Here is a 23,722-nt window from a genome sequence, read left to right as displayed (position 1 = left end):
AAACCCCCTCAACTCTGTTCTTTGCCATGCCTTTTATCTTTAAGTCCCCACCCACCAAGGGGTAGGGACTCAATGCCCTAATCATAACTCAATCATGCCCAGGTACAGATCAGATTACAAGCATAATCCAATATTTCTTTTTGGAATTCATCAATAATATTAAACTGCTACACCATTATAAAAGCCAACCTAACAGCAACAACTATATATATACTAAAAACAAAACGACAAAAACAAGAAAAATTCCAAACCATTTCTGGTGTTTTTGCACTGGCATGTTTTAGTAAAGTAAAACAGCCTACAACTTCTCTGAGAGAGAAAGAGAGAGAGCTGGAAGCAAGAGCTCATCAAATCCAAGGATATAGGAACACATGGCCTGGAAATCAAGAGGAACCAAAGCAGGTCCAGAAGTCTAAGAAGTAGGAAGAATAAGAAATATCTTTTGACAAGCATCTTCTGGTCAGAACACATCTGCCTCTCAGGAACCTTGCCCATGCTACCAAAGATGAATCTCAACCTTATCTTCATTTATGTGGCCCTCATTTAAATTTATATTCCCAGGTAGTGGTGGTGTGAGTGGCTAGGTCACATACCCAAGCCTTGCCAACTAAGAGGAGAAAAAGAGAGAAAATCTGACCCTTTCAATGTCTGTAGTGGATGGTGGAGCACTTATTCCATACTCAAACTGTATTGCTGGGGAATGCCCCTGTCTTAGTTTCCCAGCTGCTAAAACAAATACCATACAATGGTTTGGCTTAAAAAATGCAAATTTGTTGATCCAGTTTCAAGGGTAGGAAAAGTACAAAATAGATGCATCAGCAAGACGATGCTCATTGCCCAAAGGCTATCACATTCTGGAGCTGGCTACCAGTGATCCTTGGTTCTTGGCTTTTCTGTCACATGGCAATACACACAGCGATGTCTTCTTTCTCCTCCAGGTTTCTTCTGGCTTCCTCCCATGGCTTTTTTTCCACATCCAATTTCCTTTCCTTTTAAAGATGTCAGCCGTATAGGATTCAGGCCCATCCTCTCTCAGTATGGATACATCTTAACTAATAACATCTTCAAGGTCTTATTTACAAATGGGTTCACATCCACAGGACCAGGGGTTGAGACCTGAACATGCCTTCTGTGGGGGACATGATTCAATCACCAACAACCCCCAAACAGGAATGTGGTTAGATGTGCTAAACAGTCAGAAATAAAGTGACAAATGTATGCCACAGTCTACCCCTTGGCAGACCAGCATTCACTCATCTCCTTCTTCCCAAAAGTACAACTCTGAAAAGATTGTTCCTCCATAACATATTACGGTTATTACTTGTATAACAAAAATACACTTATTCCCCTTTTTCAAATGAAGACACTCCCAAATCTCATCAGTTACTGTATCAACTTGCAAGTCCTCAATCTCCAGGTAATGTCCTTTCCTCCTTTATGATAGATATTTTGCAGCCTAAGAAATAAGTTTTAGAGTTAACCCCTATGGAGCAACATTCTCTACAGTGCATTATCGGAACACAGCCTCAGGTACAAGGGAGATTTGCAGCAATGTCCACTTTATTACTTGTGTAACACAAAGGATACAAAAGAGCAGGGGAAGGGGTCTCAGTGTGGCCAGTCCCCCAGGGAGGTCAACTGCTCAGGTTGGAGTCTGTGGATGGCAGCTTTGCCTGTCCTGATTCACATCAGGGACAAGAGACACTATTGCCGGAGATTTGGTGTTTATACATCCCGGAGGGAGAGGCCCTGCCTCTGAGGGAAAAGCAGGCATCAAGCAAACTTTGTGCCCTGACATGCAGCTGGGGCTGCTTGTTCCTGGTTTTAGGTTCAAGGTATGGTCAGGTACCTCTTCTAGGTAGCTTGTTTATCACAATTGAGCCCTAACAGGCAGTGAAATGGAAACATCTGCATACAAACAAGTGAGAGGGGGAAAGGAATGGGGTTAAGTGATGGGGTGGGGGGAGGGTAGAGATGGAGTCTGAGTATCCATGACTTCCCCAGAAAACCCCACTAATAAACCATATGCATTATTCTGCAATGTAGAATACAGAAAAAAGAGAAAGGCAAAATATCTATAACACAGCAATACAGGAAATGTTGACAGAAGTTTTTTTTTTCCCCTACAACTTAGAGCAAGGTTATAACTGTTACCCCCCTCTACTAGATTTTTTTAAAAATTACACTTATCTTATACTAGTTTGCTAGTCAAGGCTATTTAAAACCTTCCTTTCTGAGGAATCTGAACCTTAAAATTCCTGCCTTTGTAGGGTTGCAGTATACTTGTTAACTTTCATGTTTCAGTCTTGAATTCAAAATATGTAGGGGAAGTTAGCAGACTGGAAATTCCAGTAAGAGCTGATGTTCAAGTCTTGAGGTTCTATGAGTGACCTCCAAGCTAGAAATTCTAATGGGATTGATGTTTTCATCTTCAGGGAGAATTTTTTTTTTCTAACTCTCAGTTCTTTGTTCTTAAGGCCAGTCTCAATTGGATGGAATGAAGCCACATTATTGAGGGTAATCTCCTTTACTTAAAAATCAACTGATTATAGACTCTAATCCCTCTACCAAATTCCTTCAAAGCAATATCTAGGCCAGTGATTGATTACCCAAGTGGACACCATAACCTAGCCAACATAACACATAGTGAACCATCACAGAGTGTTCCAAGAAAGTTGAATAAGGGAATAGGGAAGAATCCCTCTCTCAGATGAGCATCCTTGTTCTCAGGAGCAATTCCTACTTTTCTGAATGGCCAGACTTGGAAAATAGACAGCACTTGAGGTCACTGGGGAGGTCCTAGAACCACGGAAGACCACATAGTTCTATGAGGAGAAACAGTATGCCCATAACATCAACCCCACTGAAGCAGGATGTCATTAATGCCAACCAAGCCTGGAATGAATGCTCAACACCTCTGTCTTCGAGTAAGTCATTCCAGAGGCAAAGAGGCATGAACTGGTTGCTCAGGTATTGGGGAGACAGATGACCAACCTCTTTCAGCTACAGGAGTAGGAGGTTGGGAATTTCCTCCCCCCAACACTGTGCACAGTGGAGAATCTTCCCAAAATAGAAAGGGAGGTTGTTAGAAGGAGGAGTACAAGGCAACTGAAGATATGTCGAGATTGAGGTATTTTTAAGACATAGAAAAAAATAATAAAAGTAGGTAAATGGATATACGGATTTGAAACTCGGAGAGGTCAGGACAAGAAATATTAATGTGAAAATGTTTCACATATATGCTAAATGAAGCAATGAGTCTTAATGAAAGGAGAGAGTGAAGACTGAGGAGATGTGAAGTTCCAGGACTGAGCTTTAAAGAAATGCCTACATTTAAAGGCCCGGAAAAGGATGAATAAACTTGAAAGAATATGACCAGAGCTGTTGAAAATCAGGAGCTTGTTCGGTCATGAAAATTAATGGAAGATTGTTTCAAAAAGCAGGGGGTGATAAACATTGTTATATGCTGCTAAGAGGTGAAGTAAGAGGAAGATTAAAAACTGAGGGAGTAGCTGCGCTCCCGGCATTGCTTCTTGAGCAGCTGCACTGTTCACACAACAGGGCCTGGACGAGTCTGGGCTTGCCTTTGTCCATGGAGATCTCTCTCACCTTGCTTGGCTCCCAGAAATCGGGCTGATGCGACTAAGTCTGCAATGGAGAGAGAAATGGAACAACTCCGTAAACTCTTCATTGGTGGCCTAAGTTTTGAAACCACAAAAGAAAGTTTGAGGAACTGCTATGAGCAATGGGGGAAACTTATAGACTGTGGTGACTTGGAATCCTGCAAGTTAAAGATCGAGAGGATTTGGTTGTGTACCTTTTTTATCCATGGCTGAGGTTGATGCTGCGATGGCTGTGGGACCTCCTTCAACTGATGGAAGAGTGGTTGAGCCAAAACGCACTGCAGCAAGAGAAGAACCTGGAAAACCAGGAGGCTCGTGTAACTGTGAAGAAGCTGTTGTTGGTGGAATTAAGGAAGATACTGAGGAACATCAACTTAGAGATTACTTTGAGAAATACAGGAAAATTTGAGATAATTACTGATACGCAGTCTGGAAAGAGACTTTGGCTTTGTGACTTTTGATGACTGCTCCTGTGGATAAAATTGTTTTCCAGAAATACCATACCATCAGTGGTCATAATGCAGAAGTAAAAAGGCTTTGTCTCAACAAGAAATGCAGGAAGTCCAAAGTTCTAGGAGTGGAAGAGGAGACCACTTTCATTTTTGAGATTCCTGTGGTGGCGGTGGAAATTTTGGACTAGTACCAGGAAGTAACTTAGAAGAGGATCTGATGGCTATGGAAGTGGTCATGGATTTGGAGATGGCTATAATGGGTATGGAGCAGGACCTGGAGGAAATTATAGAAGTGGAAGTTACAGTGATTTTGGAAATTATAACCAGCAACTTTTTTTTTTTAAAGATTTATTTTTATTTATTTCTCTCCCCTTCTCCACCCCTACCCCTCCCCCCCCCATTTGCTGTGTGTTCTTCTGTGACCGTTTCTATCCTCATCAGTGGCACCAGGAATCTGTGTTTCTTTTTGCTGTGTCATCTTATTGTGTCAGCTCTCCATGTGTGAAGTGCCATTCCTGGGCAGGCTGCACTTTCTTTCGCGCTGGGCGGCTCTCCTTGTAGGGTGCACTCCTTGTGCATGGGGCTCCCCTACGCGGGGGACACCCCTGCATGGCAGGGCACTCTTTGCACGCATCAGCACTGCACGTGGGCGGCTCCATACGGGTCAAGGAGGCCCCGAGTTTGAACCGTGGACCTCCCACGTGGTAGAAGGATGCCCTATCCATTGGGCCAAGTCTGCTTCCCACCAGCAACTTTCTAATGATGGTCCAACGAAGAGTGGAAACTTTGGTGGTAGCTGGAACCCCAGGGGACCATATGGTAGAGGAAACTACGGTCCAGGAAACAATGGACAAAGTGGAGTTAATGGAGGGCGGAGCCATATTGAGCTTCTTCTTTTTTGCCGTGGGCTTCATGGTATAAATAGGAGAGGATGAGAGCCCAGAAGTCAGAGCAACTTCAGGTTATTGAAATAATATGTTAAGGAACCTCTTATCTCAAGTCAGGCATAACTATGCAGTGATATGGCAAAAGACACCAGCACAGATGCAGATAGCCATTTTGTGAAGGGATTGGAGTATTTAATAACATTACCTACTGTGGAAGAAGGATAGTTTTTTAAAAATTAAATTAAAAAGCCTTTGAGACAGTTGCTTAGCTTTTTAATTGTTTCTTTCTAGTGGCCTTTGTAAGAGTATAGAAGCATTCCTTCTTTGGTAATGTTAAGTTTCAGGTGACATGTGAAACCCTTATTAAGATTTTTCTCAAAGTTTGAAAAACTATTAGCCAGGATCATGGTGTGGTAAGACAGAACTTTTCCTTTAAAAAAAAATTTAAGTGCACGTGTAAAGAAGCTGTGGTACATTTATGATTTGATAAAATAATTCTAAAGGAAAAAAAACATTATCTGAGGGATTTACCATGTGGAGGGCATCAGTAAGCGTCATTAGAGCTGTTTCAATGGTGATGGGCCGAGCAACCAGACTGGAGTGGGTTGAGCAGTGAGTGGGAGGTGAGGGATTGTACTCAGCTGGTATCATGGGGAACTATTGGGAGATATATGGATACAAAGAAGGAGAAAAAGGGCAATAACTGAAGGGAGAGGAGGATTTTTGGTTTGTTTACTTAAATGAAGAAATTCAATTGTGTTTAAAATCGAAAGGAACACTGAAAGGAAAGGTTGAGTATACACAACGGAAAATGCATAATAAATAGTCTAATATTATGGAGAAAGTGAGAGCACAAAGGTGTGCTTGGCCTCAGCCAAGAGAAGGGGACAGTCCCATTATTGTAACAAGAAGGAGCCCAAGTACAGATATGGGGGTAAGTGTTTTGGGATTGAAATAGGAGAGATGAAGGTATTCCCAGCAATTGGCTGCTGTTTTCTCTGTAAAGCAGAGGGAAATCTGCCAAGCATAACAGTGTTAGACTAGGGTGTCTCCACCTCGGCACTATTGCCATCTTGTACCAGATCATTCTCTACTGGCGGGAGGGTGTTGTCCTATGTGTTGTAGGATGTTGAGCAGATTCTTCCACCTTTAATCTCTAGAGGTCAATAGCACCCCTCACCCAGTGGTGAGAATCAAAAGTGTCCTCAGACATTGCCAAATGTCTGCGGGGGGGTAGGGCGTGCAAAATTGGGAAACTCTGGGCTAGAGAGAGAGAGACTAGAAGAAACCAAAGAAACTTGAAAATGTAGTGTAGAGTAGGAGAGTTGACTGACAAAATGGATACAAGAAGCTAGTCAGGCAGTGTCCAGGCCCATTTGAGTCTGGATATGAATCACAGTGGAATCAGCCGCCATTTCTACCTTTTCTCCCTTCCCTCCTGAGTCCTGGCTGCCACTGTACACACCGAGAAAGTGGATGCTTGTATTCCCCAGGGACTGAGGTTTTCTGGAGAAATGTAACAAAATGGACAGTGGGACAAAGAATTTAGTATATTGGCAAAACATTTACTGAAATTATGAACTACAGAGCCTAAAGCAGCTGGGGAGGGGACTGTGTGTGTGAAGAAATTATCTCTTTCAAAGAAGATGTTGAGATAACCTTAGGAGCTAGAAAGGAAGTTTGGGGCAAAACATCTTTGAGATATACAGACATATACATGCACATGAATTTTATTTCAAAAACAGTTCACATATCATCACTTCTTCATATACTAAATGAATGAAAGGAGAACAAACAGGAAATAAGATGGATCCCATTTACCATTTACTTTGCAATTGAATTTCAACGCATTTTTTCCCCATCATGTTCAGTATCTCATTAACTAGGTCTGAAAATTGGTAAAAAGAATTATACCTTTGCATTTCAGATTTACAAGTTCTTTATTTGCTATAGGAAATATTTAAGCATTACGGAATAACAGAGAACTCTCTGAAGGGCAGTACCCAGAATTAAATCTTTATCTTTTGGAAAGACCAATAACAATGAAAAGAAAAATTAACAACAGCAACAACAAAATCTCTTTTCCACTGTGATGGAAAGAACCAATGAGCCAGGTTCTTCTAATTGTATATCGTGTGTTAGGGACAAGACAAAACAAAACAACAACAATAACAATAAACCAACCAAACATTTTAAGGAGAATTAAAACCTTCTAAAAGGGAAAGTAAGTCATAACAAAAATTAAAGAGTAGCTGCATCTCATTAGGCAACCAAGCAATGGTTGTATGATTTGAATCTAGTAAAGAAAGCAGGGGTGTATAAAGAGAAGATATGATGCTGAAAGTTCTTTTGGACTAGTTCAGATTATTCTCTCCACATACCAAATTTCTATAGTCTGAAAAAGAAGTTAGATGTCAATATTTAGCTTTTTTAATTTAAGTGACATATACTTTGTATATATTTTTAAAAATATAAAGATGTCACAAAATATATTAAATATGATTATTTCTATGAGGTGAGAGTTATTGCTTCCTTATTTTCTTTTTAATGATTTTTTAAAATCTCCCTAAATTTTTATGAAAAACATACCTCTATACTAAAATTTTTAAAAAAAGAGTTATCACATTTTAATGTTTGGAACCAAGTAAAAATAGAGAAATGGGTGGCTGGAATAAACAGAACTATACTGATTAGTAAGAGGAAATCTGTACTAAGATTGCTTTCATTTCCCATTTGTTAACATATTTTAAAAGTAAGAGTTTAAAGGTTAAATAAAAGCATACACATCTTCATCTGCCTTCAATGTTAGGCAAGAAGACGTGATATTAGTCATGACTAATAATTTTTAAGAGGGATGGAGGAGGGAGAAAATTCAGAAACAATGTTTAGTGAACATATTGAAAGAAAGTACAACTTGTTTTATAAAATGTGTACAAATCTATTATCATTGAAAAATTTTAAGAATTCTTTTCTCTTTTTACAGATCCAAGTCTTCTACATTTTCTAAAATGAATATGTATTAAATTTGTGATAAGAATGTAAAATTATAATGTGAAAGGTAAAAATCAATATAAAAGAGGGAAATATAAGTTTAAAGGAAGTATGAATATATTATGAAAGAAGAAAAACAGATTTTTCTGGTATCATTTATTAAGATATGTAGGATAATGACTTCTATTTTGGTAGTAATACCTGGATAGAACATAAGAGACAAATATAGGTTCTGCTATAAGTTTGATAATATGCCCTGTTAGAGATGCACGGTTTCTTTTAAAAAATAGAATAGTAGTCAATCCTTCAGAATATTTTAACTTTAAGAATCCTGGATATATATATATAACCCCTTTGGTCTTCTCAATAATTATTGTACTGGAATTCTTATGCTAGTTTCTCAGGTGCTTAGTAATAGTAAATAATACTAATAATAAAATAATAATTATTATAATACCTTACCTTTGTAAAGCATTCACCAGTATATATTTGATATCTGATTTGATCTTCACAACAACACTTTGAGTTAGGAGGAATCCCTACACTTTTACAGAAACGGATACTGAGGATGAGTATTTAAATGACCAACAGAAATCACAGCTACTTTTACAAATAGGTCTTCTGATTCCTAATCCAGCTCTCTTGCCTCTGTATCATTTTGCTTAAGTTTAAACTGCCTACTTTACAAAGTTAAGTTCTCCTGGAAACATTTTGGCCGCTACATTACTGTGAGGTACAGGTAATTTAATAGTAAAATTCCACACATCAAAAAATATGACTATTACTTGTCTGTGTTTTACTTAATAGGAAAGAGCTTAAAAGTGATTCATAATTTAAAAACATTCCCTTGGTTTAACTTCAACAAACGTATGTACCTATTAAGTTGAGAAATTTTGTAGCGTTTTGTTCTGTGTTCTTGAAAATATTTCTTGACTTTATATTCTCTACTTGCTAATCTTTCGACTTATTATTTAATAATGCTATTTAGTATAGCGTTATTCCTATTCCAATTGTTATTTCTTATATCATTTTTCATTTAAGATATTCCATGGTTCTTGGGAAAGATTCTTATCAATCAGGACTGAAAGGGAAGCACTTTTTTGTAACAGTTTTATTGAGATATAAGTCACATACTATAAAATTCACCCATTTAAAGTGTACACTTAATTGTTTTTAATGTATTCACAAAGTTGTGCAACCATCATAACCAATTTTAGAACATTTTTCATTACCACAAAAAGAAACCCTGTACTCTTTAGCAGTCACCCTCCATTCCCCTGCACCCCCACCCATCCAACCATAGGCAACCATTTATCTGCTCTCATTCTCTACGGAGTTGCCTATCCTGTACATTTCACACAAATGGGATCACACCATATGCGTCTTTTATTACTGACCTTTTACCTCGAATAATGTTGTCAAGGTTCATCGATATTATAGCATGTTTTAGTACTTCATTCCTTTTTATTGTCAAATAACATTCCATTTTATGGATATACCCTATTTTGTTTATTCATCAGTTAATGGACATTTACATCATTTCCACTTTTTGGCTATTATTAATAACGCTTCTATTAACATTTCTGTATAGATGTTTGTTTTCATTTCTACATGTAGTATTGCTAGGCCTATGATAGCATTGTGTTTAACCTTTGAGGAACTGCCAGGCTTATTTTCAAAGCAGCTGCCTCATTTTACATTCCCACCAGCAGTATATGTGGATGGAAAACATTTTTTTTAAGGATAGGGAAATAATGAAGCTACAAACACTTCATGAAATGTACTTAATGACACATTGTAGCTAATTAGTGATTGAAAAGTTTCACACAAATTTAAATTCCCTAACTTTCTTCCTATAGTAATTTATTTTATTTTGTGAACACCTATGAAATAAAAGAAATTAGCTCTAGGATTACTTAAGTAAGCTAAATTTTACAATGACTATGTTCAAGAATATTTTATTTTAATAAATTTTACAAATTTAAATACTATAACTTTAATACAATATCTAAAAATATTTAAATTAATTTCTTGATAGACATATATGTGGGGTTTAATATTAGGAGCATAAAATTGATAGCACTTTCAGACACTGGAAATTTTCATTTATTTTTAGTACTTCTCAAGATATGGTAATATAATAATAATAGAATGCATAACACCAATTTCATATTTGGGTAAAACTAAAGAACCTAATCATCTCAGTGGATATTCAATAATGGTTGTAATCTAGAAGCCAGATGAAGTATCACAAACAATGCATTTTAAGCCCAGTAATTTATAGAGACCCTATATGCGATCCTGCCAATTCCAGTCATTAAGGCTAATAGATATGTTGGCTAGCTTGGAATTCTTCCCACCCCTTTTCCTATGGTCTCTCTCTCTCATTCTCACAGTCCAGACCACTATTAATTATACTAAAAGAATAGATTACCGGTCAAACATCCAGTAGATACAATTTGTTCAGGTACTGCCTGTAATACAGATCTGCTTTTACCTTAACCTCTAAATGAATCTACATATTCCAGGAGTAGAATATGCAGAAAAATAAGTTCAGCAGACAAAGACACAAGTGAATTCTTGTCCATTTACAGAGACCCAAGCTAAGACAAAATTCTGCCCTGACGACAATATGAAAGACTAACACGTAGTACAGACAGCACTTTTATTTTGCAATGAATCAGGAAGCCAAGTACTGGCATGTCATGGAGTAGATAGTTCTCCAAAATAGGAGCAAACACATGTGGTTTGATTTCACTTTATTTCATTGGGGGAAAAGTGTCAATTGGGTAAAATAATATCTCATCACTTTTTTTTTTTCTTTTCATGGGTTTCTTTTGTTTTTCTGGAAAAGTATATGATCTTTTAGGGACACAGAATGATATTAATTTCTTTTAAAAATGTATCTATTGTATTAAAAATAAAGGAAAAATATTATATTTCTCTGGTCATGGAAAGAAATTTTCCTCTGTTTCACTCAGTGGAAATAGTATATTTTCCTCAAGTCATAAAATTAAAACATTTTATATACAAAGGGCCCCACTGGCTTGCTTAGCCTTCTCTTCCCAGTCTTTCTGCTCTGAGTCCTTGGCTTCCCCAATTCTTCAAGCACTGAGTGGTAATATCCCTCTCTATACTGAGGCTTTGCTATCACTCAAATTTTCTTGCTTCTTTGAAAAGGATAAGGTCGGTTAGTTGGTAAACTCCTCTGTTCTATTTACATAAAGAGTGGAGAAACATTGTGCCTTCTCACCCAAACCTTTCTTACCAAGAGATATCAGTCTAACAGGACAATAGTTGAAACGTGACAGTCTTGTGAAGAATCACATAATCCAATATTTCTTCCCTGCCATCACTTTTTGGTCTCCCTTAAATTTGTTTTCTACTGCCTTTCACCACATCTAACATGAATTCCTTTTTAGGAAAAGGGGAGAGATTGAATTAAATTTCCTGAATGCCTACTGTGCCCGGCACATTACTTATTTAACCTGCGAGCTCAGCAATGTTACAACTGAAGAATGAGAGACACAGATGATAGGTGACTTGTTGCCCTTCGTCACAGACAAGGACATCCTTGTCCTCTGTAATAACTTCCTCTCTCCATTCAAATTTTGGGAGTACCTCTCCCTGTGCTTATCTCTTCCAGTCCTCTTGTTAATTACACACACAAACAAACAAATACACCATAAGGGTGGTACTAACAACACACTTACATCAAACAAAAAGAATGCAGCTAGGGGAGTGGATGTGGCTCAAGCCATTGAGCACTTGGTTCCCACATGGGAGGTCCCAGGTTTAGTTTCCAGATCCTGTTCCAGTGCCTATAAAACAAACAAACAACAAGCAAACAAATGAGAAAAACTAACTCAGGGGAATACACATGGCTCAGTGGTTGAGTGCCAGTTTCCCCCACATATGAGGTGCTAGATTCAATCCCGTGCCCCAGTTCCAAAAGCAGCAGCAGCAGCTAAGCACGGTGCATGGTGAAAAGACACTATACCCAAGAACTTTCACAAACTTTTCTGCCCTGAAAGTTGGTTTAGAATCTTTCCTCCTCTTCTTCCAAACAAATTCGTTTTTCCTCGGGCTCCAATATTCAAGCTAAATAAAATACCTTCTAATTTAATGCTACTTTAATTACTAGAATTGCAACAATACTTTTTCCTAACATTTTATTCTTTCTTCCAGTCTTAGAACTTTGTAGCATTACATAGGATTAGAAATCCCAAAGCACCATTACAACTTTGTTTCAATGGAGAGAAATGCTTTGGAAGTTTGGAAGAGCCAATTCACAAATGCTTTGTGAAACACAATGTTTTAAGTTGGAGACTGCTAATACTTACAAAATTGAGGTTCAGAACAGAAACAGATCTTCAGATATTCAGAGACAGAGGCACCACATTAATTTACCTTCCACCTGCCCCTCCTCACAGCATGAGATAGGCATTCTGTAAAAATAATCTGCTATTCAGGTAAATTATCATCAAAGTAACTTGGAGAGAGAGGAGAAAAAAAAGGAATTAGAGATATGACTTTAGACCCCTGTTTGAGCAAAAATATCATTGGTACTCTCTTTTAAAACTTAGCTAGATTGCCATCCTAAAAAAACTTCATATAAAATTCAGAGTTGCATAATGAAGTATTGAAATTTCAAGATTGATGTTCACAATGAACTATTTGCCTATTAGATTTTAACTTTTAAAATAAAAGCAAAAATCTATTTCTCCTGGAATTTGAAGACAATTAGAAAATCTGATTTAGAAAGATTTTATCAGAAAACTCACAATTGTTGAAAATTTCCATGCTTAATTATTACACTAATAGATTAAATTCATTTATCTGATTATTTTTTTTTTTAAGTCAAGGAACAAATCCTCAAAAGGATTCTTACATAAACTTCTGACTAGTTCCATCTGGAAATTTCCCAGAGAAAGATGTGTTTGCACTTTAAATTTTGAGAATTTATAACTCAATAAAGATAATCTGTATTCATCACAATTTTTATTAAACTATTGCCAAATTTTCCCTGTATAATGCTGTTTATAATTATTATTATATTTCATTTTAGGTATGTTAATATAAAAATTTAATTTACCACCTGTTACTTTTAAAAAAGAGAAATCCAAGCAGCCAAATAAATTGGGATCTCTTCGTACTTTTTCAAAATATTTCTGACTAAACCCAGGTAAGCAAAAGTACATGATTCTAAAGATATTATTTTGAAACACAAAAATGTACAGACTGTCACCAAAAAAAAAGAGAAAAAAGCTACAAAGACTGAAGAAAATGAAAAAATAAGAACTGGGCTTTTCAAAGAAACTTGCAAAAGGTACAAGAGAGGCATGCTTCAGAGGAACTGGCTGGCCAAGTAGAAAACACAGTAAGTATTTAAAGAGAAAACTTATAAAATTACTAATGTTGCCAAATTTACATGAGACTATTCACAATGGGAAAACAGCAACTTCATAGTGATTACTGTATTGATAAAGGTCGTGACATATCTTTAGGGAGCTATGGTTGGGGGGTCCAGTTTTATGGGACATAGTCAAAGTTTAATTATTTTGCGGGCCAGAATAACTCAGGGTCACTTTTATTTTTCCATTTCTCTAGGGATGCAGAGCTTCTTATTTTTCCCCCCGAACTGTGGAATGTGAATTGCTTTATAGTATTGAAACAAAGGCAAAGTGTAAGATTTTGTTTCTACAAAATGTGTATTTTTCTTGTTGATTACTCTGTACAGCTGTACTTTGAATACACAGAACTTCCCATGGTTAATTTAGTTGGTATACCTCTTCAGATACCTTCTCTGAGAATTTTTTTTTAACTTGCTCTAGCCTAATAATGGGCATTCCCATATTTTTTCTCATCCCACCTAATAGAGACTGGTGGGTTTAATATGCATCTTAAACCAACCATCCAGGGTATTTTCTCATTTCACAAATTACTAAAGGCAGTCTTCAAACATAATAGACCTCTGTCTTATAAGAAACCATTAAGAAAACAATCTTAAAATAAGGAGCATTACTTTGAACCGAAATAAATCGAGCAGTCCCTTTAAAAGATTTAAACACAATATAGATAAATCATATTTGAAGTTTCCAGAAAAACTCATAATCCTAAAATCCACATACTATATTTAGAATGTTTCTACTGTAGACAGTGGTATTAAATGTCAAATTGGTTTAGGTACCAAATTAAAGTGTCATAAATACTTTTGGTTTATAATTTCAACTTCATCACCATTTACACATGCACTTTTAAAAATGGATTTCATTGATTTCCTGGAAAAATTAATATTTTTTAAAAGTAACGTTTTAACATATTTGGGTGGCTACAGGAAATACTTCCATTTTTAAAACCGAATTGTTAAAATAAATCACTCCAAAAAATATTACCATTAAGAAATTGGCTTTTAGGATACCCAATCCCAACCACACTGTATACACACACACACACACACATATGTTCATGTATGTGTGTATCCATGAGAACTCAATTTTTAGGATGTTTTTGGAAACATACAATATTGTTTCAAAGTGATTCAAGCTTCGCAGCCAATCCACACTTGCAAAGTAGTTTGAAACAAAAGTTACCTTTACATCATTAAAAATATCATTTTATTTTCTTTTTCAGTCCTTCTAAACTTTATTACCCTGCTTGGGTATGCTGCACTCTTCTGGGCATAGAATTTCATAGCAGGCATCAAGATAACCAAGTCATAAAGAGGGCTTTATCAAACAATAATTTCCTATTAACAGAAACTTTCAATATAGTACTCAAATCACACGAAACAAATATAAAATAAACAATGATGGCTAAAATTAATAAATTAAATGAACACCATAATAAGGGTTTCTAATGTAGTTTTAACTTTTCTCATATAGCCTAACACCTGAAAACATCTGTGCTGCGGGCACTTCCTGAAAGGTGCCAGCTGTTTCCTTTAATGAAGACAACAAGCAGAAACAGAAAGACTAAAAGCACGTTTCTAGAAAAGGGTGAGGGTAGGGTAAGGCTGCTACACCAGTTTTCAGAAATAATGTCAGTCAGCTTTTTCCTCTATGCTAACACTTTCTTTGCCGAGCAACTGGGGAATCAAAAACACAGTTTGAAAAATAATACTGTCTTGAAAAAAATCTCAATTGGACTAAGTCCTTACTTCACTGGAAGTAGTTAAATCCAAGACTTAATTTCAAACACAGTGTTCAATGTATTGCCTGAAACTGGGGCAGCATAAAACTCTCTTCTCTGAATGGAAAATTTGACCAACTTCTATGAGGTAAATGAATTTTGAAAGTGTGTGTGTGTGTGTGTGCGCGCGCGTGCGTGCGTATGTGGGTATGTATGAGAGCGTGACGGGGGAGGTGCACAACTTTTCTTTGGGAAGGAGGAGAAGGGTGAACAGGAAAAGCCCAAGGGAACGTCTGTTAGGATGTGAAAGGATGTTAGACCAGAGGGCTCAAAAGCTCTCAGGATCACGGCTCTTCCAACCGAGGACTTTTGATGTACCTGCTCCCGGGTACCGGGGAAAATCCCTGGCTTGAGTAAAAAGATGATTGGGGAAAAGACCCGCTTCCGAACCAGCGGCGCCGGGCGATCCCCCACGAGACCCCTCCCTTCCCGGGACCCCCTGGGGTGGCCGGGCGCGGGGCCCCAAGCTCGGGCAGGGAGGGAGCGCATCAGCCCCTGCGCCTCCGGACCGCGAGGACCACCCACCCGCCTGGGACCCGGGACCGAAGCCAACGCGGGACGGCCGCCCCGAGCCCCGCCCGCCGCCTCGCCTCCCTGGACCTCGGCGGCGGGTCCGGCCGCCCTCCCGCGCGCCACCCCCGCCCCCTCGCGCCTCCCGGACCCGCGGCCTCTCCGCCCCCGGCGGGGCCCCAGCGAGGCTGCGCTTCCCGTAAACTCCCCGCCCCGCGCAGCCCCCTCCCCGCCTCGGCCCCGCCCCCGCGGGACCCTGGGCGGCGTGTGATTGGCCTGGCCGCGCAGTCACTCTCCCGGAGCGTCGCCGCCCTCGTTTCCGACCGCCGGGAGACCGGCAGTGGCACTAGTGCTCGCGGGGCCGCACGGAGGGCATCGTGCGCCCTGCTCGCTCCGACTCTTCCGCGCGCCCGTCCACCCACCTGAGCGCCGCCGGGCTGCGGGGCCTGGGGCTGCACGCTCCGCCGCCGCCCGACAGACAGAGACGGCTAGTCCCAGCTCCGAAATGGGGAGCGGGCGAAGTTGACGCGCCTCCTCCCCCCCAGCCCGCGCTGCGCCCCTCCAAGCCCAGAGGCGCGCTGCCCTCTCCCGCTGGGGCCGCACGCGAACCTGCCCCAGGTGTGCGCGAACACCCCGCCCCCCTCCCCCAGACCCGAAAACTTCACCCCGAGTCCAAAGTGGGGGCTCGGAGGGCGGTGCCCGGAGCTGGACTCCGGACTCAGCGCGGGGGGCAGCTGTCCTGGCGGTTCCCGAGGACGTCGCAGGGCGGAGACCCACGGGAAACTTTATCATCACCGCCGTAATAACTACGTTTGCTGTTCTCTCCCCGCAGGGACTGCAGCCAGCGGTCGGCGGCGCGTGCCAGCTCGCCAAAGGAGGCGCCCCGGGGAGAAGCCCAGCGGGGGAGTTGTTTCCCCAGGGCAGACCTGCCGCCCAGCCCCGGGGTCTGGGCGGCCTGGATGCGCACGACCCAGCCCCGCAGCCGCTGACGCCGGGCGGCGGCGAAGTTTGGCGGCTGAGCGGCGCGGCGCCGGGCCACTGGACAGCGAGCGGCGCGGCGGCCGGCGCGATGCCCGTGGGGGGCCTGTTGCCGCTCTTCAGCTGCCCCGCGGGCGGCGGCCTGGGCGGGGGGCTCGGCGGCGGCGCCGGCGGCAGGAAGGGGTCGGGCCCGGCCGCCTTCCGCCTGACGGAGAAGTTCGTGCTGCTGCTGGTGTTCAGCGCCTTCATCACGCTCTGCTTCGGGGCGATCTTCTTCCTGCCCGACTCCTCCAAGCTGCTCAGCGGGGTCCTGTTCCACTCCAGCCCCGCCCTGCAGCCGGCGGCCGACCACAAGCCCGGGCCCGGGGCGCGCGCCGAGGACGCCGCCGAGGGGCGAGCCCGGCGCCGCGAGGAGGGCGCAGCCGGGGACCCGGCGGACTCCCTGGAGGACAACTTGGCCAGGATCCGCGAAAACCACGAGCGGGCTCTCAGGGAAGCCAAGGAGACCCTGCAGAAGCTGCCTGAGGAGATCCAAAGAGACATCCTCCTGGAGAAGGAGAAGGTGGCCCAGGACCAGCGGCGTGACAAGACGGCGTCCAAGGGGCTGCCCCAGGTGAACTTCGTGCTCCCCATCGGGGTGGAGGGCTCGGAGCCCGCTGACGCCGCCATCCGCGAGAAGAGGGCAAAGATCAAAGAGGTGAGTGCACCGTGCCAGAAATCTCTTCCCACCGGCTGTGTTTTTTCAGGGAGAAATGGCAAACCTTTTGAAAGTCACAAGACTGCAATTTTACAGTTGTAGGGGAAGCTGGAGGTTTCCCCTTCCACCCGGTGCAGAGTCAAAGGTTCTTTCGTTTTCCTTTTATTTTTCAGTATCACAGTAGATGTGGCCAGTTACAGTCTCAGGTTGAATCTCTGCTTTTAACCTGTTTGCTCGGATGGATGCCCATAAGCCATCGAGATAGATATTAAATACACCAGCAGGTGATGTACAAACCTCCTTCCCTGGCTGCTGAAAACAGTAACAAACAGGGAAGGTACCAAACCGCCCCCTAGTAAAACTCGGAAGTGGCTTGGAAATGGAGCTTGAATGGAAATGCCAAGCATCCATCACACTTGACGGAAAGGTTCTAGTAGCAAGCCAGCACACCCCAGGTTCAATCACGTGCCCCATCCTGGCAGGTGGCATCCTGGAAGTACTTACAGACTGTAAAGGTGGAACTTGAGAACTTCTGATTCATAGGCGGTATATATATATAAGAGCCATCTTCTGCCTCTTGTATTCCTAGAACAGTCAGAAATAGGGTGCTCTATGTGATGCAACAGGTTTACCTCGGAGTAGCACAATGATGACAAACTGAATCTAGGACAAACATGGACTTTGATAAGTCATTTGCAATTTCTGTCAGGTCATTTTCACATTTATAACTAGTAATGTGGTTAGTTCATGACCTACTTAATTTTGAAAGGGACCTAAAACACAATTTCAGGCTGTCATTTTAAAGGTGAAAGTTGGAGGGATTTGCCCAGGGCCCCAGAGGCTTTTAGTGACCAAGTTAGGACTTGAAGTCTGGGTTCCCTCCTGGTCATGTCACCAGACTCTGGACATGCCTCCTTCCACAGCTACTCTCCTGAGTGAAACTGTGCTTGCCTAGATTTTACATAGAAGCCAAGAGCTCTAGGAACCATATTAAAAGCCTTTCACCCCCAATCTTCATTCATTATTCTCAAATACATCATGAATGGTAGTAACCTTTTTGTCCCTGTAAAAAAATAACTTTAGTATTTTGGCATTGACTAGGTAATCGGGAAAGGAAGCTTCCTGATTTCCTGTTTTCAGAGAGTAAATAGAATTTTGAGGTGGTGAGGAGGTGTTTAGCTTGAATGGCTGCAGAATGGAGGCAGGTAAATTGTAATAGGATTTGTGACTTTAAGGATGAATTCGGTTAAGCTGCAATTGAACAAGTCGAAGTGGATTTGGGTCCCTTTCAGTTTTTCCTAGGCAAAATGTCTTCATGCCTTCTATGCATATAGCTTCCTTCCACAGTCCATCAGCCTTCCTCCTTCTCTGAGACCATCTTCAGACACAGAGCCCCCAGATATGGGAGAATATATTCAACTTTGCCTGCCAGTTTATGTCTAGCCATTGCCCTTCTCCATGAAATTCTGTCCGAACTACCAAACCAGAAAGGTGGTCAAAAGCTCTACCTCTCACCAACCATCTCCCTCCTATCCTCATCTCCAGACCCCCTTAAAAATATCCAATCAAAAACCATAGGTAAATTAACTGCAAATGATTTTTATCTGCTAGTGCTTCACTTTAAGTTTGAAGCTGTGCAATTTATGTATTTTGTGTCTCTTGATGCATATGAGCTGCCGGTTAATGCAGATCTCAATTGTATTGTCTGAGGAAATATTTTAAATACTAAAGGTGCAGCCATTGGTATTGACCAATAGTGATTAAGTGTATTTAGAGCAGAGCAGTGGGTCAGGGGCAATCTATTCAGAAAAAACATTAACAGTGTGCCATTTGTTCCTGTTAGATCTGTTATCTGTGTTTCTAATCAAAAGGTCTTAATCACATAAAAGAAATTTATGTAGCCTTCTTTGTCAATGTGTTGCTAACATGTTAGCACCTAGATGTTTTGAAACTGCCTAGTCTTGCATAAAGTGGTGGAACTAAATGTGTTCTTTAAAATTCCATATTACTCTGAGAACCCAAAAGAGCCAGGGCAGTGTCAGTATTTAGTCAAAGAAGGCTAATGGGAAGAAATGAATTATGACTTTCCATTAGATTAGTTCGGGCAAATGTGTTCCCTTGTACAAAATAACAACAACAAAGGTAACTCATGCTATGTTAGATATGCTGTAAATGTTTAGTTTTAGAGTAAGGAAAGAGAGTGGTTGCCCATTGAAAATAGGTACTGGGCTTTAACTTTCTACATTTAGATTCATATGGACCAGTGGTTCTTTGCCATGGTTTTGTTCTTTAATGGTCCTATAGTTTCTAGATCTTTTTTTGCACTTAGGTCCTTTATTATACCTGAATGTACCTATACTTTAAAATTTAGAAGGTATAGACAAGTTGGAAGCTAAACTTTAATTTCTGAATCAAATTTGTATTTTTAAATTTAGTCTAAAGGCAGCCAATATTATTTTTTATTGCTCACATAGTTATGCCGCTGGTGCTGCAGTAAATTTTTAATAAATTTATCTCTTGGGAAGAAAGTCTGATAATTTCAAATAGGGCATTACCTAGCACCCTTCACCAAAAAGTGTCACTTAAGTAGCTTTTCTGTATTAATTTGATGGATGGTAAAACTTCCCCTTTCCCCTACCGAATGAGGACTTTATAAATTTTTAACTATGGAATTTTGCTTCAATTTTACAACAGTGCATATTTGATTTCATCAATTTGATCTTTTAAAATTGTACTCAGAGTGTCCATAGTTTTTTTTTGTTTGTTTGTTTGTTTTAAATACATCATTAGAGTAATGAAGCACAGCAGTTAAAACAACACCATGGAATTAAAACAAAACAAAAAAATAGTCCATTTCCCCTCCTCCCCACCCCCTTTTAAAGTCAGGAAACTTTTTTTTGTGTGAGCCTATACAATGTGCTTACACTGTCTTTTAGGATTATGGCCCTCCTTCCTTATCCCTTTTTTAGAGGATGAACAATTTTTTTTTCTGATTTCCTGGAATTTATAGGAAGTCCGTGAGTGCTAGGGACGGAAGACAGCCATGTTGTCAGAGGAGATTCCTCTTTTCTCAGACTGGAATCCCCACCAGCTTAAGTGGACATGTGCAGGCTGGCAGCCAGCTTGGCATCCTTATCAGGTAAGGCTTCACGGCCTGTCAGCTGTAGGGTCAGTCTTCTCTTGGTTTCTCAAGTAAAACTTTATTCTTTATTCCAGTCCTGTTTATATAATCACAGGTTTCAAAGAAAATTTTCATATTGATAGCTAATGGTTAAGATATATTTTTATGCCTTACACTAGCTTTAGGTTATTCTTAAGTTGATAATTTATAATAAGTAGACTATTAACCTTTTTTGGAAAAGAGTAGATGTGGCAATAATCTACTTTGGCAAATTAAAACAAAATAAAACACTTTACATGAACCTTTAATTTCTGATTTATTTGCATGGGTCATTCTGGTGTGGAAAATATTTTACAAAATACTAAAGCCAAAAGACTTGCCAGAAGAGCTTGGTTACCCTTGGACGGTCTTGCCTGTTCTGCTGCTCACCCTGCTCTTGGTTAAGTTCCAACTGAACATGGGCAAATGCAAGATATCCTGAGCCATAAGACTTTGGGACATTAGGTGGAAGTTCCTTGGGTGATGAGCTGCAAACACAGAGAGCCATCCATGCAAGAATGCATGAAAGGACAGCTTTGTTAAATCAAAGGAAGGATCCTGGACGGGAAGAGGGGAGAATGAGCATGGCAGTGGTGCCGGATGGCCTTACCTAACCCAGACTGCTGCGATGGTCCATGGAGGGGCAGGGAGAGAAGCACATGAGGTCCCAGGTTCTTGCCTCTAGTGTGACCCTGAGGGGAGGGGAAGGGTAATCCATCTGGAGAAGCTGAGGGCAGCTTATCATCCAAGCCACATGGAAGTACCTGCCCTGAGAGTAAACTATGCCATGGAAAAAGGCAGAAGGGGCAAGAGAGGCAAGGAGCCATTTGGAGAAGAAGGGACAGGGGCTGTTCAGAGAGGCTAGGGGTGGCTCTTCTCATCCCAAACCATGTCAAGGTGCAGGCCTTCCTAACTGTGGCTTTGTCAAGGGCAGGGCTGGCTTGGGTGGTCCCACAAAAGGGTAATTTATGACTGAGCTAGGCAGGATAAAGAGGCACCGAATATTACTTTTATGACTTTGCAGAGACCTTCCCTAGAGCAGGTAGATTGTGGAGCATTTCTAAAGGCGTCTCTCTTTAACAAGTAGATGAATAAATTAAGATTCCAACAGTGTAAATACTGGAATAGATGCTGACCGTTGAACTTCAATACATGAAAGCCAAAAAAGATTGTTAATGGATAATTGACTATGTTCAGCTTAATTTTCTGAAAGCTAGTGTTAATTTCTTCAAAAGGAGAATTAGATCTTCCTTTTATCGGGTAACTAAGATTCATATTAGAAGAACTGTGTACAGGCCTTAAGAAATTGATCCTTGGTATTTCACATATGTAGAAAATGCATTTGTGTGAGACGTGAATTTCTTGCAATTCACTGGAGAACCTCTATATTTGAATGAATTCATAAGCTACTGTAGTACACATTCTTCATTAGAGAATTGAAAGCTTGTGTTTCAAGGTCAGAAGGGAAGAACATCTGCAAATCTGTATGAACAATGAGGGCTTCATAAACACAGGTAGGTCAGAGTTTCACTGGAGCCAACTTTTAGCCCATAGTCCAGTAGAGCAGCTGTGGCCTTTTAACTTCTTTATAACCTTCAATATCATAAATACGTGTATGTGTGTCAAAGACGAGTGTCATTGATTAAAATAGGAGCAGCTACCCCATGGGCTCCAGAATACTCGGAAATGATTGGCAAAAGAGCTTCACCCCTAAGTAGATGGAAGGGGTAAAGGAGAAACCTATATTTGAAAGTTTAGGGAAAAGATTCCCCCTTTGGGGAAATTAATTCTTGAACTTTCCCACAGCATTCCTAGCCTAGTGCCTAGCTTGGTATTCAGTAATCAGACTGTCTCTAGCTCCCTACCCCTCAAACCCTCAGTCCGTTTAAAGATCTTTGATGCAAGCTATAAATGATTTTTTCTGTTACTAAAAATATGACATAAAAGTTTATAACATTAAATATCTGATTTTTAAAAAACCAAGGATATGTTCTAAGTCATAAAGTACTGCAACCAGACGAGACCTCACAGAGAGAGCTCAGTTCATTCATTTTAGAATAGAGGCAACTGAGACAGGAAGACTGTGCTGGAGATCACATCACCAGAGTTGGGCTGAGAACGGAAGTCCTGATCCTCATACTTCCCCGTTGCTGCCGAACTCCTAAATAAAACACAAAACAGATGTGTAAATCCACTGACAGTGTTCATTATTTGGAGACCCCAATGTAAAGTGAGTATAAAACACAAATAATACAGTTCTGCAAGTATTATAAATTTGACCTCATATCAGGTTTTGAATTAACTATAATAATTTTCTAAAATCTTACTAGTCACATGATTTTGAAGACTTCATAAAACCACTCAGGGAATCTTTGAAATGACATCTTTTTCTCTTTATAAATATCTATGTAAGAAAAAGAGGCATTTGTACTCATTCATTTGAACATTCTTTTAAAAAAGATGTGGGGAGGAAGAGGAAGGAAAGAAAAAAGAATGTATATACAGAGGTTAGGGGGGTACCCAGAGAAGAGGAGTGTGACACCTAGAGGGAGCTCTTCCAAACTAAATGTATATGCTCTTCTGATAGGACACTGGATAAGAACAGAATTGATAACAAATCTGAAAGACTTTATTATTTAAGAAATAGTCATACATTTAAAAAGCACACTAGTCTCTGGGCCTTTCATTGTGGGAGGCCCTGAAAATTCAGTTTGGGTGTCATTCTCTGTCTCAATTCCATCCATTTGCAGCATTGTGGTAGTTAGAAGAGCAGCTTCTATAATACGCTACCACTTACTTTGTGACCTTAAGCAAGCTCCTCAATCTCTCAGAGCTTCTGTTCCCTCATTTGTAAAATGTGGATAATAATTGTACCCATTTTATTGACTCACAAGACTTAAATGAGATAACCTACACAATGCATGTAGAATGGTGCCTGGCATGCCGTGAGTGCACAATAAATGCTATATGCTCTTATTACTGTTATTAATCACTACCTAAAACCATCATGCCAAGATCACAGTGTTGCACATACTGTTCAGTATATTGAGGAAGTGGGTAATGAGTTTCAAATGGTTATCAAAAATAGTTTAAAGTTTTGGTGCTTATTTATTGTATTATTTTATTGTAAAATGGTACAGCCACTGTGGAATGCAATATGGCAGTTCCTCAAAAAGTTCAATATGGAATTATCATGAGACCTGGCATTTCCACCTTTAGGTATATATGCAAAG

At 40.5% G+C, this 23,722-nt stretch overlaps 1 protein-coding gene and 1 long non-coding RNA gene across 2 annotated transcripts in view; one reads left to right on the top strand and one right to left on the bottom strand.

The window, feature by feature from the left end:
• Positions 1–1,551: 1,551 nt before the first annotated feature.
• Positions 1,552–12,606, bottom strand: LOC139440011 (uncharacterized). Its single transcript, XR_011650122.1, has 4 exons — positions 11,667–12,606; positions 6,308–6,468; positions 3,818–3,955; positions 1,552–3,648 (listed from the first exon to the last, which is right to left on the bottom strand). It is a non-coding gene; the product is annotated as an uncharacterized lncRNA (long non-coding RNA).
• Positions 12,607–16,607: 4,001 nt separating this feature from the next.
• Positions 16,608–23,722, top strand: part of MAN1A1 (mannosidase alpha class 1A member 1) — a 201,697-nt gene continuing 194,582 nt past the window's right edge. The window contains exon 1 of the mRNA XM_004450482.5: positions 16,608–17,329. Within this exon, the coding sequence (XP_004450539.2) occupies positions 16,724–17,329 (606 nt within the window). The 5' untranslated portion in view covers positions 16,608–16,723. The remainder of the gene's footprint in view (positions 17,330–23,722) is intronic.

Source organism: Dasypus novemcinctus, chromosome 11 (genome assembly GCF_030445035.2).
Source record: "Dasypus novemcinctus isolate mDasNov1 chromosome 11, mDasNov1.1.hap2, whole genome shotgun sequence".
NCBI classification, from domain to species: Eukaryota; Metazoa; Chordata; class Mammalia; order Cingulata; family Dasypodidae; genus Dasypus; species Dasypus novemcinctus.
Note: the sequence above shows the minus strand (reverse complement) of the source record. Positions and strands in the feature narration are given on the sequence as shown.